Source organism: Trichomonas vaginalis, chromosome II, assembly GCF_026262505.1.
Source record: "Trichomonas vaginalis G3 chromosome II, whole genome shotgun sequence".
NCBI classification, from domain to species: domain Eukaryota; phylum Parabasalia; order Trichomonadida; family Trichomonadidae; genus Trichomonas; species Trichomonas vaginalis.
Window position 1 is genome coordinate 20,638,008 of NC_067204.1, and position 18,641 is coordinate 20,656,648.

An 18,641-nucleotide genomic window follows, 5' to 3' on the forward strand; every position below is an offset into this window, starting at 1 on the left:
TTCATCGTTAAAAAATAAATTACCGAATACCTTTAAACAAATAAACTCATAACCTCCATATTCCTTTACTTGATATTCATCACAAACATTTTTTAAAATTGACATATATGAACTGTAATAGCGAATATTTAACATAGATGCAGTTATGATTTTTTTACAAATATAAGAAGGTGTACATATTTTGGATTCAATCAGGTTGATTTTGATTTTTTCGAAAATTTTGTTGAGTTGATCTTCTTCGTTTGTGTTTAGCTTGTATAATGCATCGAATGTATCGATATAACCCTTATTCATCTCCATTAGTTTTTGATAATGATTGCCCTCTTTCATCACCAAAAAAAAAAGATGTTGTAATTACCATACAATAAAGGATAATTAAAGATGAATTATTAAAAATTGCATGAATCATAAGATCCATCACTTTTTAAATAAGTTCACATATTTTCATCATATCCTTTTAGAATTTTTTTAAGAATGATGTCCATTATAAAAACGGTACATTTATAAGAAATTCCAATTAATTGGAAAAAAAGGAAAGATCTCGCTTGTAGAAATAACGGCTGGGATCTCCATATCCCAAAATATAAGCTTCTCCAGTTTTTTAATTTTAATGTAAACAATGCTTTATTTTTACAAATATTACCTTGTTGTTTCTTATCAAAATATCAGATTTTACCTTTACAAACCATTAGATTTGTAAAGTTTGAAATATCAAATTTATTTATTTATTTATTAAATTTGGAAAATAAAATTGATATTACTAAAACCTTATATAATATTGCAATAATAATTCTTTGCATCATTAGGAGTAAGAAGCTTTACAATTTCTTTATGATTTTTTTGATTGCATATTGAAGGGGAGTATTTCCATTTATATCCATGGCATTCACATTTGCACCACTGGAAATAAGAATTTTCACATAATCTATGCTCGGATCGTATTCTTCTACTACATAGTGAAGCGGTGTTTTCATATCGTTATCTATTGCATTTACATCGGCTCCTTGCTCAGTAAGAAATTTTACCATAGAGCTAAAATATTTAGATTGGACAGCAATATGGAGAGGTGTATATCCGAATATATCTTTTGCATTTATATTAGCTCCATGTGAAATAAGAACTTCAGCTATAATTACAGATTTGTTTGCTGCAAGATGAAGAGGAGTTTTCCCATCTGAGTAGTGAGCTTTGACATATGCACCATTTGCGATTAGAAATTCAGTAATTTTTTCATCAGAAGCAGCATTTGAAAAATGATGACATTCTAAAAAATAAAATAGAAGTTTTGTCATTATATCATAGTTAATTTTTCTATATGGAAGGAAATGAAATTCTTCATCATTTATATGTTCACGATTTGACAGAAAGTATTCACAAAGAGATGGGATATTGAATATTGGCGAATATATTAAACATTCTTTGAAGTCATTAGTTCTATCCAAATGAACAAAAAAAGCTAGTAGATTATTGAAGTATTCACAATCTCTCACCCGAATCCTGCAATAATGGAAATCAATTAAATAAGTAACAAAATCGATGTTATGAGACATAATTGAATACGGCATGCATCTATAATCCGGTTTTAAATTTTTAAAACATTCACTTATTATGTCAGGATTACCACCTAAAAATGATAAACCTAAACAATGATGAGTGATATCTAAGTTAAATTTTGTCCTTAAAAACTTGAAACAATTAACAGATCCAAGATAAGAACATAATTCAAGTAATGATAGTTTATCTAAATTGGGAAGATAAGTATATAGACATTGTTTTACATTAAATCCATCCATTACTGCATATGAGATAAATAATTTTATATCATCATATAGAATTGCTTTGTAGATGTTTTTCTCATCGTTAAAAAATAATTTGCCGAATTGCTTTAAATGGTAAAACTCAAATGAATTACCTTCATCTTCCCTGACTTGTTATTCATTACAAACATTTTTTAAAATTGACATATATGATCTATAGTAACGGATATTCAATATAGATGCAGTTATGATTTTTTTACAAATATAAGAAGATGTACATATTTTGGATTCAATCAGGTTGATTTTGATTTTTTCGAAAATTTTGTTGAGTTGATCTTCTTCGTTTGTGTTTAGCTTGTATAATGCATCGAATGTATCGATATAACCCTTATTCATCTCCATTAGTTTTTGATAATGATTGCTCTCTCCCATATCAAAAAAAAATGGAATGTTTTGAGAACAACTCATAGAACTGTCTCAAATTTTAAAAATCGGAAATAAATGATTATTCATAATAAGCATAATGCGTATTCCATAGATTTACAACTTTATGTAAATACAATATTTTGAAAACCGCTGAAAAAAAAAAGATGTTGTAATTACCATACAATAAAGGGTAATTAAAGATCAATCATTAAAAATTGCATGAATCATAAGATCCATCCCTTTAAAGTCCAGAATTGAGGGTATCCTTTTATAATTTTTTTAAGAATAGGGTCCATTATAAATTCCACTGTTTATAGGAAAATTTATAATGGAAAAACAGCCTAAAAACAGATCTAACGAAAATTACAACTTTTCGCGTGACTTTTTCACTCAATTTTTGAAAAGTCAGCGCGAAAAATTCGAATCTTTTGAATATATCAATGGAATTTATAATGAACTCCAATGTAAAATAGGAATTTTCATATAAAATGTTAAAATATAAAGGATAAAATGGTTCATATTACTTTAAAATAGGATAAAACAGGAATAAAAATCTATTGATACTCTTGACAATTCTGCAACAATCATATTTTACTTTAGAAAATTAGTTCATAATATAAAATAAAAAAAATATTGTTTATTCTAAATAATTAAATGATTGTTCGCAGTAATCGAGAACTGTGTGATGAGGGATATCAGATAAAACATTGAGCATTGCATAAGTTGCAACGGATTTCTTGATTGACTTAGAGATTTCTTTGAAATCTAATTCATTTGTCTTAGATTTCAATTCACTGATATTTTTAACATTATTTCCATTAATAAATGGAATGTTTTGATAGGAAATAGACTTGATTCTATTTTCGAAGTAAATAACAGTGAAATCTTCTTTGAGAATTGAAATACTTTCTTTGATTATCTTTGGACCTTTCACAGCACAAACAAAGATATTTTTGTTTCCAATCAATGAAAGAAATTCTGTTTCAAAACTGTTTTTGTTTGGTTCATAGAAAATCATCAAATAGTTGTTGTTAGAAATAAACAAAGAAATTCCTTCAACTAATGAAATTTCAATTCCAAAAACGGTTTTGACAAATGTCAAAAACTGAGTTGAATTCGAATCCAAAACGAAAACAAACAAATTCGATTTGTTTTCTTTAGGAACAATGTTCAATAGTTCATGACATGAAACAGCGAAATATGATTCAACAAATCCATTGTGAATCAAAGAAGGAATGGAAGAAACACTTTTTTGTGGTAAAAATCTGGAATTTTCATTCGAAATAATGTAAAATTCTTTGTCAGATTTTCTCTCAAAAAGTGAATTGTAAAAAGTGACATTTTTGTCAGATTTGTTTGTTGTCACTTTTATGTCATCAAGGACTTGACCGTTAAGGATTGTCAGTTTTGTATCATTAGATTTGAAGAAAACAAACGAATCGAAACCGAAAAATTCGTAATTATTTCTGTCAAAATCTTTCAACTGACAAACAGATTCTTCATCTCCAACCTTAAATATTTCAAATGAGTTTACATCTGTTTGAACAATCTCGTAAACGTTATCTTCATCACCCGCAGCGATATCCTTGATCTTTTCGTCGTTTTCGTTGGAATCTACGATCAATCTTTTTTCAAAGCCAAATTTAATTGTCAACAAACTCATTGATTCTGGTTTTTCGCACAAAAGATACAAATTACTTGATTTCGGCAAAAACAGACCTTTCTGGAATTTGCACTTCTCATATTTAATTACAGGAAGTTCCTTGGAAATATCAATAGTACCAACTAATCCTAAATAAATTGAAAGAGTGGCAAAACCGTCAATTTCATCTTCTTTGAAAACCGCCAAAATATTTTTGTCATCAGAATAAACATCCAACAAATCTTTGTTGTTTTCTGCTGTTAAACGACATAAGAATTTGCCGTTTTTGGTGACATTGAAAATTTTTGTTTGGACGGTTTTTTGTAAACTATTCAATTCATTTGAATTTTCATCAGAAAAAACAATTTTGAAATCCTTTGAAATTTCGAATTTTCTGATTTCATTTCCTTGTTTCATCAAGTCCATCATTTGGACATCACTGTCGAAGTTCTGCAGCTCATTGGAGAACTCGTTTAAAAGGAATTGCGGCGACTTCAAAACGGAATAAGGACAAAACTCTCTTTCAATCGGATTCTGAGAAATGTATTCATCAAAAATCGAAGGCAAAAGTGGATAATTCTCAGTGTTCTCGAGAGTTGTAATGCACTTGACGTCATTGATGGACTTCAGGTTATTTATTACCTTTGAATCAGCGAATTGGACGAAAACTCCGTTGATGTATTTAATTGTATTTTTCAATAAATTGAAAATTTTCTCAATTTGTTTGGAATTTTTCGTTTTCCGCATGTTCTCGAAGGATTCTTTGATTGCTTCGTACGTCTTCTTGATTGTCTCTTCACTCTTGACTGCATTACGGCTGTGCGTAGACGGCTTGAAGATTTGTGGAAAATAATTTATTGATTTGTCAAAAAATGACGTTTTCATCTTACAAGCGCATTCGTAGCAGCAGAAGGAGATTGAAGGAACTGAATCTCGTGATCCTTCCTTGATTGTCGGAATCATCGTCATTTGTGGCTGAATAATCTTATTACAACATGTACAATGACGTTCTGAGTCAAGGAACATGTAATCGTATATGGACTTCAAACAGAGAATGTCTGCGTAGATTGGGAGCTTCTGAATTCCAAATTCTGGTCGATCAATAATTATTGGCTGGTTTTTGTGGATGATTTTGTCTAAAAACTTCTCACTATAGCGCATACGATTCCAGTTTTGTGTATTGCTGTCGAAAACTTTAACACAAATGAGTTTTTCTTTATCTGCCAAATTTTGAATTTGTTTTGGCGAAAATTGCGGTTCTGACTCAACGGTTGTCTCTGTAATTTCGATTTTCTCTGATTTCCTGTCAATTACTTTAGACTTATTGGCATTTTCTAATAATTTCGGATTTAATAACTTGGAATAGCATTTAGAAGGTTGTAAGAAGGAAAATGTCTTATCAGGATTGAATAATACATAAAGAGAGTACTTAGCATTGTAGCTACCAATTGGTTGAGTGAATAATAAATCTTGTGATAAAATGTTAACGAAAAACAATCTAATATTGAGTGAACAAGCGAGTATATGCATTGAGAATAAGTCATCAAGTGAATTTAGCTCCCAATTGGTATCAGGAACGTTAAATTTGACATGAGATAAGTAATCATCAATTGCAGCCTGAATTTCTTCAGAGTTTCCTTCTCTATCTAATATAAATAATGATGTCCATTCATTTTTGATCTCTTTCTCGTTGATTTTTGAACGAATTATTGTATATAAGTCTTCGTATTCACATTTGAAGATAGATTCGCATAATTCTTGAACAATGTATTGCGTTTTTTTGATAGAGGATATCTCAATTTGAAATTGGGATAATAAATTTTCAATATTTACGGAATCTTGAAGTACTGGATCGTGATTAGCAAAATGTATTAAATCTATGGGATACGGGAATTTGTAATTTTCAAATAACTTACGTAAATAGCTATCTGAATTGAATATTTCGAATTTTTGATTGTATTGATCATAATTACCATCTGTAAAATTGTTCATATCAACAAATGAACTCCTAAGTATTTCTGATTTTGATGCCATTTTGACTTATGGAGTTTAAAAAAAATTTGACTAATAAAATCTGAGGTGGCAAAATTTCAAATTTAGAATGATAGGAATTCTTCAAAAATTATAGATTTATATTATGAAATTATTTTACGTTTTTTTATTAAAAATTTTAACCTTCTGGAATAAGAATAAATTTACCATCAATTTTCAAACTCATATTTTGTCATTTTACATAGGCATTTTAAACTATTATGTCTATGCTGTTGCATTGCCATTGACAATGGAAACAGTTAAGAATGATTTTTGTGCAAAATTTGAAAAACATACCATCGACATACTTACATCAACTCTATGAGATGAAAGTCTATTTAACTTATCATATTTCATAATTTAACGCATTTTAATTTATTCGGGAAATTTCTTTTTTCATTTATTTGATTGTTTCATATGATTTTAGAACTTTTATAAAACTGATCTTAACTGAGTTAAGTCAGCCATTTTTTACAATGATGACTCAGATTAACTACTTTGACTAATGATATCCTACTATTTAGAAAATAATCCGTCAAGTAAAGGTAAGGTTAGCATCGATGAGGTCACACAGACATATAAATTCGATTATCCGTGTGAATCATATTCTGATTGCACCGAGTATGTCATCCATTTATCACCCGGCCTATACAAATTTGAGTTATTTGGTGCCTCAGGCGGTGCCTGCACAAACAGAACCTCATTATTCATGAATTCAGATGGTAATTGCACGCACCGCGAAGCTGCCTTCCTTTATGGCGGAAATGCTGTTTGCCGTCAGATTGTTAACCGTGGTGGTGCTGGCGGTTACATATCAGGCATTATAAAAATCCTCCACAAAATAACCGCTTTTGCCACTATCGGCGGAAAAGGAATCCATACTTGTACCCGAGCTTCAGCAAATCAAGACTCCGATTACTACCCATCAAACATGGTGAAAGGCGGATATGGAGGTGGAGGATGGGCTGCAAATTGGTACTGGCAACCAGGAAATAATGGAGCAGGGAGCGGAGGTGGCCAAACCGCCGTCATGTTTTTGCAGAATGATCTTTGGCATCGTGTAATTGTGAGCGGCGGTGGTGGCGGTTCTGACAACTGTCCTGCTCATCAGACTGAATTTATGGGAGCTGATGATGGTTCCGGCGGTGCTGGTGGTGGTTTTACAGCTCAAGGGTTTTGGATTAATGGTGAATTAAAATCGAGTCATGTAGCAAATTCCACCTACGGCTTCAGTTTCGGTTCTGGTGAATCTGCTCAAAAAGACGGCTCTAAGAATCAATGGGGAGTTAAACGAGGTGAAATGGAAAGCGACAGACCAGGATCAGGTAGCGGATGGTTTGGTGGATTCGCTGGACACCATGGTGATGGTGGTTCTGGCGGTGGAAGTTCGTGGGTGCTGTCGAAAAATGCAGTCATTCCTCCCGGAGAAATCCAAGCATATGACAGTTTTTATAATCCAATTGGAAAACATCCATATGCATTCCTTAACCACGAGTACACATTTAGTGACATTAAATCGTATCCCGGAATCCGGGAAGGCCATGGTCGCTTAATTATCACAATTCTCGACAACGTTAAACTTCAAACACAAAACATCCAATGTTTGCACGATTTTAACTTTATGCTTCTTTATATCATTCTTATTGAGAAATAAAACCTATGTGTCTTTATGTGTAATGATGACCATAGTGAATAGAATAATGAATAATTTATGGAATAATAATATAGAATCACATGTTCGTTTACAATATGCTAAAAACAATATGAGGATTGAAGATTGTGAAACTAGCTAGTGCAAAACTTATAATTGAAAATCTAAAAAAATTAGATTAGGCAAATCAAAATTGACTAATGTATAAATCATGACATTTTTAAATTGAGTTTGATCTGCCATTTTTTTACAATGATGACTCAGATTAACTACTTTGACTAATGATATCCTACTATTTAGAAAATAATCCGTCAAGTAAAGGTAAGGTTAGCATCGATGAGGTCACACAGACATATAAATTCGATTATCCGTGTGAATCATATTCTGATTGCACCGAGTATGTCATCCATTTATCACCCGGCCTATACAAATTTGAGTTATTTGGTGCCTCAGGCGGTGCCTGCACAAACAGAACCTCATTATTCATGAATTCAGATGGTAATTGCACGCACCGCGAAGCTGCCTTCCTTTATGGCGGAAATGCTGTTTGCCGTCAGATTGTTAACCGTGGTGGTGCTGGCGGTTACATATCAGGCATTATAAAAATCCTCCACAAAATAACCGCTTTTGCCACTATCGGCGGAAAAGGAATCCATACTTGTACCCGAGCTTCAGCAAATCAAGACTCCGATTACTACCCATCAAACATGGTGAAAGGCGGATATGGAGGTGGAGGATGGGCTGCAAATTGGTACTGGCAACCAGGAAATAATGGAGCAGGGAGCGGAGGTGGCCAAACCGCCGTCATGTTTTGCAGAATGATCTTTGGCATCGTGTAATTGTGAGCGGCGGTGGTGGCGGTTCTGACAACTGTCCTGCTCATCAGACTGAATTTATGGAGCTGATGATGGTTCCGGCGGTGCTGGTGGTGGTTTTACAGCTCAAGGGTTTTGGATTAATGGTGAATTAAAATCGAGTCATGTAGCAAATTCCACCTACGGCTTCAGTTTCGGTTCTGGTGAATCTGCTCAAAAAGACGGCTCTAAGAATCAATGGGGAGTTAAACGAGGTGAAATGGAAAGCGACAGACCAGGATCAGGTAGCGGATGGTTTGGTGGATTCGCTGGACACCATGGTGATGGTGGTTCTGGCGGTGGAAGTTCGTGGGTGCTGTCGAAAAATGCAGTCATTCCTCCCGGAGAAATCCAAGCATATGACAGTTTTTATAATCCAATTGGAAAACATCCATATGCATTCCTTAACCACGAGTACACATTTAGTGACATTAAATCGTATCCCGGAATCCGGGAAGGCCATGGTCGCTTAATTATCACAATTCTCGACAACGTTAAACTTCAAACACAAAACATCCAATGTTTGCACGATTTTAACTTTATGCTTCTTTATATCATTCTTATTTAGATGAAATAAAACCTATGTGTCTTTATGTGTAATGATGACCATAGTGAATAGAATAATGAATAATTTATGGAATAATAATATAGAATCACATGTTCGTTTACAATATGCTAAAAACAATATGAGGATTGAAGATTGTGAAACTAGCTAGTGCAAAACTTATAATTGAAAATCTAAAAAAATTAGATTAGGCAAATCAAAATTGACTAATGTATAAATCATGACATTTTTAAATTGAGTTTGATCTGCCATTTTTTTACAATGATGACTCAGATTAACTACTTTGACTAATGATATCCTACTATTTAGAAAATAATCCGTCAAGTAAAGGTAAGGTTAGCATCGATGAGGTCACACAGACATATAAATTCGATTATCCGTGTGAATCATATTCTGATTGCACCGAGTATGTCATCCATTTATCACCCGGCCTATACAAATTTGAGTTATTTGGTGCCTCAGGCGGTGCCTGCACAAACAGAACCTCATTATTCATGAATTCAGATGGTAATTGCACGCACCGCGAAGCTGCCTTCCTTTATGGCGGAAATGCTGTTTGCCGTCAGATTGTTAACCGTGGTGGTGCTGGCGGTTACATATCAGGCATTATAAAAATCCTCCACAAAATAACCGCTTTTGCCACTATCGGCGGAAAAGGAATCCATACTTGTACCCGAGCTTCAGCAAATCAAGACTCCGATTACTACCCATCAAACATGGTGAAAGGCGGATATGGAGGTGGAGGATGGGCTGCAAATTGGTACTGGCAACCAGGAAATAATGGAGCAGGGAGCGGAGGTGGCCAAACCGCCGTCATGTTTTTGCAGAATGATCTTTGGCATCGTGTAATTGTGAGCGGCGGTGGTGGCGGTTCTGACAACTGTCCTGCTCATCAGACTGAATTTATGGGAGCTGATGATGGTTCCGGCGGTGCTGGTGGTGGTTTTACAGCTCAAGGGTTTTGGATTAATGGTGAATTAAAATCGAGTCATGTAGCAAATTCCACCTACGGCTTCAGTTTCGGTTCTGGTGAATCTGCTCAAAAAGACGGCTCTAAGAATCAATGGGGAGTTAAACGAGGTGAAATGGAAAGCGACAGACCAGGATCAGGTAGCGGATGGTTTGGTGGATTCGCTGGACACCATGGTGATGGTGGTTCTGGCGGTGGAAGTTCGTGGGTGCTGTCGAAAAATGCAGTCATTCCTCCCGGAGAAATCCAAGCATATGACAGTTTTTATAATCCAATTGGAAAACATCCATATGCATTCCTTAACCACGAGTACACATTTAGTGACATTAAATCGTATCCCGGAATCCGGGAAGGCCATGGTCGCTTAATTATCACAATTCTCGACAACGTTAAACTTCAAACACAAAACATCCAATGTTTGCACGATTTTAACTTTATGCTTCTTTATATCATTCTTATTGAAAAATAAAGCCAATCTAAAGAATCTGATTCAATTAATTTTTTTTTATCCAAATAATCATCAAAATCGCAAATTCGCAACAATATTTATGATGGCATTTATTCCATCTAGAATCCCTTTATGAAATGAGTTCAAAAAAATCGGATTTTCTAAATAACCTTTTTACTGGGATTTAATAAACACAACTGAATAGCAATAACAATGCGTTTTTATTCGTAACGATGGTCTTAGCTGAAAGAAAAAAGAATTTTGAATAATTTTTGAAACAACAATATAAAATCACCTGCTCGTTTACGATATGCTAAAAACAATATAAGGATTGTTGTACAATCTATTGCAAAACTTATGTTTGATAATCTAAAAATAAAAAAATAGATTGGGCAAATCAAAATTAACTAATGCATAAATCATGACATTTTTAAATTGAGTTTGATCTGCCATTTTTTACAATGACGACTTCGATTAAGGGTCCACTGTAAAAATTGAAAGTCTCTCAAAATTGAGAGGTGATTTGCAAATAATCGTTATCGTCATTTTTCGAAAATCCACTTTTCCTAGTGTTCTGATTAATATTATGTGAATACAACAATGAAGCATATGTTTCAATAAGATGGTAATATATTCTATCACTTCAAATCTCATAAAAATTGCAAAATCAGTGAGTTTTATAAGAACATGATTTTTTCGAATTTTTTCGCTTTTGGATGCGTGTTTTGAAAAATAGATATTTTCGAATTTTAATTTTATCTTAAGTATAAGTTTTATATTAGGAATTTTTTGACCTATTTCCAATCATTAATTCCAATGTTTTTCAAGGAATTTAATTGAGAGGAAATTAGGAATTTCGCTTTAATGCCATTACAAACTAATATTATGATGCATAATATATATATTTATTGAGGCTAATGCCGGGATATCTTGCATTTAAAAAAAATTCAAAGAATTGACAATTGGATAGCACAAATTTAATTCCCTGGACAAAGTATTATTGCTTATATATTCAAAACATTATCCTTAGTTTAGATATGTTGGCCAAAAATTTGGTAAAAAAGGGGGTTGGCGTCCTAAGGCGTCCTGATGTAAATTTCTCAAAATTGTGATATTTACATCACATTTTTGAGAGGTTTATGGGCGTCCTAAGGGAAAATTGAATAGCTAGGGCGTCCCGAATTTTCATTCTAAGATTTAAATATATTATATACTTAAGTATAATACAAGCAATATAAAAATTAAATTTTTATTATGTTAACTTATAAGAAATTTTTTTGAATTATCGTTGATTTATTGTAATCTTTCCAGGCTATACTTTTGAAATCAACTTTACCTGTCATACGCATTAATGTAGTAGATGTCCAGGTGTAGCTATTATATCCCAGCAACATTGGTATTTTATCATTGTAAGATATCAAAATGAAGCGTTTTTTCAGATATAATTTTTCGTAAATTTTTCAAAAATAAGATGGTAAAAAAGCCTCGACTTGCTCGAAAAATAACAATTTTTTTACTTGTAAAAATAACCCTTTTACAGCATGGGCAGCTATTCAATCACGATTTCTTTTTCTAAAAGTATATTTTTCAAAAAAAATTAAGATCAAATTCGACAATTTCTTGATGAAAGCAAAAATATTACACATACTTCTAGATGCATGGGATAAAATATGCAATTATTCAATCAATTCGCATGATTTGAAAAAAAATCTAAATTTGAAAAGGTGACCAAACTATTTTTTGAAAGTCCGCCATAACTTTAAGGTACTATTTCAGCGTGTACAATGAATACAAAAATTCTAAGAGTGCCACATAAAATAGTACTTTAGACTTGAGTTAATGCTACCAAGCAAATGTTAAAAAGATGACTTTAGTGTTTTGATAATCAAAGATTAAAATCATTATTGTCTAAATCAATAATCATAACGACAGAAGTTAATGTTTTTTCATAAGTGCTTTAAATCCACTTTTAAAAGTATACCTCAAAAATCAAAATATCAAAAAAAATTGGCCGATAGGTTTGGCTTTAATTTTTGTCTGCTTTTATGATTTGATATGGATGTTATAATTTTTAAAAGTTGAGCCAAATTCACCAATAGATTTTTGAGATTTGCAAATACTCAATAATTTTCAGCGTGTTATCTTTTATTAAAAGAACTATTTGGTTTCAGTATCATATAAATTGATATTTACTTTCTATTTGAACCTTCATTTAGCTAATGATTTAATAATACAGATTTCATCTAGTCCTTATAAGAGAATTTTGAATTTGTTATAATAAAAAACAAACAGATATAGCTTACACTTCTAATAACATGCTATTAATTTTCTTAAAATTAAAAAAAAATATCAACTTTTAAAAACAGAAACTTAACATCCTTAGGTCAATGGATTTTGATGTGAGATACATTTAATCTGTTTTTCTTTTTTTATTTTAAATAATTGAATATTTATAGTTGTTATGGGTCTTACATCATGTAAAACGAATTTTCTTAAAGTAAATTTACTTTTTCTTCAATCTTTCTTACATATTTATTAAAAAAAAATTATCCAAAAAAAGATGTTTTAGAATGAAAAAAAAATAGAAAAATCTTCATTTATAGTCTTTCTTGAATGTATACGTTTTGATTTTTTTCTTTTTTAAAAAATTCAATTTCTAGAAAAATCGAGAAAAAATCATTTTCTTCTATTTTTTAGGACGCCATACCCATTGAAATCTCCTCTCAGGACGCCATAAACTATTCAATTATGGTGTAAACTTCTCAAAAATTGAATAGTTTACATCAGGACGCCTTAGGACGCCAACCCTTTACGCGCCCAAAAATTTTCGTGTTATTTTTTGTGTTTAAGCATAAATTATGTATTTACTTATGAAAAATAAGCATTTTATTCATTATCATAAAGATATACCATAACAATTGATAAATTTTTTTTTAAAAAAAATTGTGTATTTTAGTGGGTATTATTCTGGATAATGCCAATTTTTACAAGATTTAATATTAACCATATCAATAGCTGACTCAATGTAAAAATTTAGATATTATTTTTTCATTAATCAAACTTTGATAAATTTTAGTATAATGAACGATTTTGTTTCGTGTATGATACAGAAATAAAAAGCTTAATTAATATCATTTTGCATTTTTTAAAGGATGTTAGAGTACATCTACATTAAAAAATCAGATTTGAACTGCGATACTGCATCAAATTGATGCATATCCGATAAGGATCTCAAAAGAGTAAAGTTAATTTTTTTGTGTTTTTTTAAGTTTTGGGCCTTAGTAAAACACCATCTCGAGCAATATTTTTGGGACGACGATAGACCTTATTTGGCCTTACAGTGGACCCTTAACTACTTTGACTAATGATATCCTACTATTTAGAAAATAATCCGTCAAGTAAAGGTAAGGTTAGCATCGATGAGGTCACACAGACATATAAATTCGATTATCCGTGTGAATCATATTCTGATTGCACCGAGTATGTCATCCATTTATCACCCGGCCTATACAAATTTGAGTTATTTGGTGCCTCAGGCGGTGCCTGCACAAACAGAACCTCATTATTCATGAATTCAGATGGTAATTGCACGCACCGCGAAGCTGCCTTCCTTTATGGCGGAAATGCTGTTTGCCGTCAGATTGTTAACCGTGGTGGTGCTGGCGGTTACATATCAGGCATTATAAAAATCCTCCACAAAATAACCGCTTTTGCCACTATCGGCGGAAAAGGAATCCATACTTGTACCCGAGCTTCAGCAAATCAAGACTCCGATTACTACCCATCAAACATGGTGAAAGGCGGATATGGAGGTGGAGGATGGGCTGCAAATTGGTACTGGCAACCAGGAAATAATGGAGCAGGGAGCGGAGGTGGCCAAACCGCCGTCATGTTTTTGCAGAATGATCTTTGGCATCGTGTAATTGTGAGCGGCGGTGGTGGCGGTTCTGACAACTGTCCTGCTCATCAGACTGAATTTATGGGAGCTGATGATGGTTCCGGCGGTGCTGGTGGTGGTTTTACAGCTCAAGGGTTTTGGATTAATGGTGAATTAAAATCGAGTCATGTAGCAAATTCCACCTACGGCTTCAGTTTCGGTTCTGGTGAATCTGCTCAAAAAGACGGCTCTAAGAATCAATGGGGAGTTAAACGAGGTGAAATGGAAAGCGACAGACCAGGATCAGGTAGCGGATGGTTTGGTGGATTCGCTGGACACCATGGTGATGGTGGTTCTGGCGGTGGAAGTTCGTGGGTGCTGTCGAAAAATGCAGTCATTCCTCCCGGAGAAATCCAAGCATATGACAGTTTTTATAATCCAATTGGAAAACATCCATATGCATTCCTTAACCACGAGTACACATTTAGTGACATTAAATCGTATCCCGGAATCCGGGAAGGCCATGGTCGCTTAATTATCACAATTCTCGACAACGTTAAACTTCAAACACAAAACATCCAATGTTTGCACGATTTTAACTTTATGCTTCTTTATATCATTCTTATTGAAAAATAAAGCCAATCTAAAGAATCTGATTCAATTAATTTTTTTTTATCCAAATAATCATCAAAATCGCAAATTCGCAACAATATTTATGATGGCATTTATTCCATCTAGAATCCCTTTATGAAATGAGTTCAAAAAAATCTGGATTTTCTAAATAACCTTTTTACTGGGATTTAATAAACACAACTGAATAGCAATAACAATGCGTTTTTATTCGTAACGATGGTCTTAGCTGAAAGAAAAAGAATTTTGAATAATTTTTGAAACAACAATATAAAATCACCTGCTCGTTTACGATATGCTAAAAACAATATAAGGATTGTTGTACAATCTATTGCAAAACTTATGTTTGATAATCTAAAAATAAAAAAATAGATTGGGCAAATCAAAATTAACTAATGCATAAATCATGACATTTTTAAATTGAGTTTGATCTGCCATTTTTTACAATGACGACTTCGATTAAGGGTCCACTGTAAAAATTGAAAGTCTCTCAAAATTGAGAGGTGATTTGCAAATAATCGTTATCGTCATTTTTCGAAAATCCACTTTTCCTAGTGTTCTGATTAATATTATGTGAATACAACAATGAAGCATATGTTTCAATAAGATGGTAATATATTCTATCACTTCAAATCTCATAAAAATTGCAAAATCAGTGAGTTTTATAAGAACATGATTTTTTCGAATTTTTTCGCTTTTGGATGCGTGTTTTGAAAAAATAGATATTTTCGAATTTTAATTTTATCTTAAGTATAAGTTTTATATTAGGAATTTTTTGACCTATTTCCAATCATTAATTCCAATGTTTTTCAAGGAATTTAATTGAGAGGAAATTAGGAATTTCGCTTTAATGCCATTACAAACTAATATTATGATGCATAATATATATATTTATTGAGGCTAATGCCGGGATATCTTGCATTTAAAAAAAATTCAAAGAATTGACAATTGGATAGCACAAATTTAATTCCCTGGACAAAGTATTATTGCTTATATATTCAAAACATTATCCTTAGTTTAGATATGTTGGCCAAAAATTTTCGTGTTATTTTTTGTGTTTAAGCATAAATTATGTATTTACTTATGAAAAATAAGCATTTTATTCATTATCATAAAGATATACCATAACAATTGATAAATTTTTTTTTAAAAAAAATTGTGTATTTTAGTGGGTATTATTCTGGATAATGCCAATTTTTACAAGATTTAATATTAACCATATCAATAGCTGACTCAATGTAAAAATTTAGATATTATTTTTTCATTAATCAAACTTTGATAAATTTTAGTATAATGAACGATTTTGTTTCGTGTATGATACAGAAATAAAAAGCTTAATTAATATCATTTTGCATTTTTTAAAGGATGTTAGAGTACATCTACATTAAAAAATCAGATTTGAACTGCGATACTGCATCAAATTGATGCATATCCGATAAGGATCTCAAAAGAGTAAAGTTAATTTTTTTGTGTTTTTTTAAGTTTTGGGCCTTAGTAAAACACCATCTCGAGCAATATTTTTGGGACGACGATAGACCTTATTTGGCCTTACAGTGGACCCTTAACTACTTTGACTAATGATATCCTACTATTTAGAAAATAATCCGTCAAGTAAAGGTAAGGTTAGCATCGATGAGGTCACACAGACATATAAATTCGATTATCCGTGTGAATCATATTCTGATTGCACCGAGTATGTCATCCATTTATCACCCGGCCTATACAAATTTGAGTTATTTGGTGCCTCAGGCGGTGCCTGCACAAACAGAACCTCATTATTCATGAATTCAGATGGTAATTGCACGCACCGCGAAGCTGCCTTCCTTTATGGCGGAAATGCTGTTTGCCGTCAGATTGTTAACCGTGGTGGTGCTGGCGGTTACATATCAGGCATTATCAAAATCCTCCACAAAATAACCGCTTTTGCCACTATCGGCGGAAAAGGAATCCATACTTGTACCCGAGCTTCAGCAAATCAAGACTCCGATTACTACCCATCAAACATGGTGAAAGGCGGATATGGAGGTGGAGGATGGGCTGCAAATTGGTACTGGCAACCAGGAAATAATGGAGCAGGGAGCGGAGGTGGCCAAACCGCCGTCATGTTTTTGCAGAATGATCTTTGGCATCGTGTAATTGTGAGCGGCGGTGGTGGCGGTTCTGACAACTGTCCTGCTCATCAGACTGAATTTATGGGAGCTGATGATGGTTCCGGCGGTGCTGGTGGTGGTTTTACAGCTCAAGGGTTTTGGATTAATGGTGAATTAAAATCGAGTCATGTAGCAAATTCCACCTACGGCTTCAGTTTCGGTTCTGGTGAATCTGCTCAAAAAGACGGCTCTAAGAATCAATGGGGAGTTAAACGAGGTGAAATGGAAAGCGACAGACCAGGATCAGGTAGCGGATGGTTTGGTGGATTCGCTGGACACCATGGTGATGGTGGTTCTGGCGGTGGAAGTTCGTGGGTGCTGTCGAAAAATGCAGTCATTCCTCCCGGAGAAATCCAAGCATATGACAGTTTTTATAATCCAATTGGAAAACATCCATATGCATTCCTTAACCACGAGTACACATTTAGTGACATTAAATCGTATCCCGGAATCCGGGAAGGCCATGGTCGCTTAATTATCACAATTCTCGACAACGTTAAACTTCAAACACAAAACATCCAATGTTTGCACGATTTTAACTTTATGCTTCTTTATATCATTCTTATTGAAAATAAAGCCAATCTAAAGAATCTGATTCAATTAATTTTTTTTTATCCAAATAATCATCAAAATCGCAAATTCGCAACAATATTTATGATGGCATTTATTCCATCTAGAATCCCTTTATGAAATGAGTTCAAAAAAATCTGGATTTTCTAAATAACCTTTTTACTGGGATTTAATAAACACAACTGAATAGCAATAACAATGCGTTTTTATTCGTAACGATGGTCTTAGCTGAAAGAAAAAAGAATTTTGAATAATTTTTGAAACAACAATATAAAATCACCTGCTCGTTTACGATATGCTAAAAACAATATAAGGATTGTTGTACAATCTATTGCAAAACTTATGTTTGATAATCTAAAAATAAAAAAATAGATTGGGCAAATCAAAATTAACTAATGCATAAATCATGACATTTTTAAATTGAGTTTGATCTGCCATTTTTTACAATGACGACTTCGATTAAGGGTCCACTGTAAAAATTGAAAGTCTCTCAAAATTGAGAGGTGATTTGCAAATAATCGTTATCGTCATTTTTCGAAAATCCACTTTTCCTAGTGTTCTGATTAATATTATGTGAATACAACAATGAAGCATATGTTTCAATAAGATGGTAATATATTCTATCACTTCAAATCTCATAAAAATTGCAAAATCAGTGAGTTTTATAAGAACATGATTTTTTCGAATTTTTTCGCTTTTGGATGCGTGTTTTGAAAAATAGATATTTTCGAATTTTAATTTTATCTTAAGTATAAGTTTTATATTAGGAATTTTTTGACCTATTTCCAATCATTAATTCCAATGTTTTTCAAGGAATTTAATTGAGAGGAAATTAGGAATTTCGCTTTAATGCCATTACAAACTAATATTATGATGCATAATATATATATTTATTGAGGCTAATGCCGGGATATCTTGCATTTAAAAAAAATTCAAAGAATTGACAATTGGATAGCACAAATTTAATTCCCTGGACAAAGTATTATTGCTTATATATTCAAAACATTATCCTTAGTTTAGATATGTTGGCCAAAAATTTTCGTGTTATTTTTTGTGTTTAAGCATAAATT

The 18,641-nt window shown here is 32.6% G+C and overlaps 5 protein-coding genes across 5 annotated transcripts, besides 4 other annotated features; 3 read left to right on the forward strand and 2 right to left on the reverse strand.

The window, feature by feature from the left end:
- Positions 1 to 818: 818 nt before the first annotated feature.
- On the reverse strand, positions 819 to 1,292 carry TVAGG3_0579930 (ankyrin repeat-containing protein DDB G0279043 family; the record flags this gene model as incomplete). Its single annotated transcript, XM_001319333.1, has 1 exon — positions 819 to 1,292. One exon carries the CDS (start codon positions 1,290 to 1,292, stop codon positions 819 to 821), a length of 474 nt encoding a protein of 157 aa, XP_001319368.1.
- A 1,414-nt stretch (positions 1,293 to 2,706) lies between these two features.
- On the reverse strand, positions 2,707 to 5,885 carry TVAGG3_0579940 (uncharacterized protein; the record flags this gene model as incomplete). The annotated part of the gene is made up of 1 exon (XM_001319334.1): positions 2,821 to 5,859. One exon carries the CDS (start codon positions 5,857 to 5,859, stop codon positions 2,821 to 2,823), a length of 3,039 nt encoding a protein of 1,012 aa, XP_001319369.1.
- Positions 5,886 to 6,361: 476 nt separating this feature from the next.
- On the forward strand, positions 6,362 to 7,510 carry TVAGG3_0579950 (glycine-rich protein family; the record flags this gene model as incomplete). Its single annotated transcript, XM_001319335.1, has 1 exon — positions 6,362 to 7,510. The coding sequence occupies one exon, from the start codon at positions 6,362 to 6,364 to the stop codon at positions 7,508 to 7,510; it is 1,149 nt and encodes a 382-aa protein (XP_001319370.1).
- A 2,132-nt stretch (positions 7,511 to 9,642) lies between these two features.
- Positions 9,643 to 10,365, forward strand: TVAGG3_0579960 (glycine-rich protein family; the record flags this gene model as incomplete). The annotated part of the gene is made up of 1 exon (XM_001282238.2): positions 9,643 to 10,365. The coding sequence occupies one exon, from the start codon at positions 9,643 to 9,645 to the stop codon at positions 10,363 to 10,365; it is 723 nt and encodes a 240-aa protein (XP_001282239.2).
- A 1,033-nt stretch (positions 10,366 to 11,398) lies between these two features.
- Positions 11,399 to 12,067: a mobile genetic element.
- A 583-nt stretch (positions 12,068 to 12,650) lies between these two features.
- Positions 12,651 to 13,163: a mobile genetic element.
- A 545-nt stretch (positions 13,164 to 13,708) lies between these two features.
- On the forward strand, positions 13,709 to 14,376 carry TVAGG3_0579990 (glycine-rich protein family; the record flags this gene model as incomplete). The annotated part of the gene is made up of 1 exon (XM_051239120.1): positions 13,709 to 14,376. A coding segment is annotated over one exon (668 nt), but the record flags the coding sequence as incomplete, so codon positions are not given.
- Positions 14,377 to 15,314: 938 nt separating this feature from the next.
- Positions 15,315 to 16,411: a mobile genetic element.
- Positions 16,412 to 18,034: 1,623 nt separating this feature from the next.
- Positions 18,035 to 18,641: part of a mobile genetic element that runs on past the window's edge.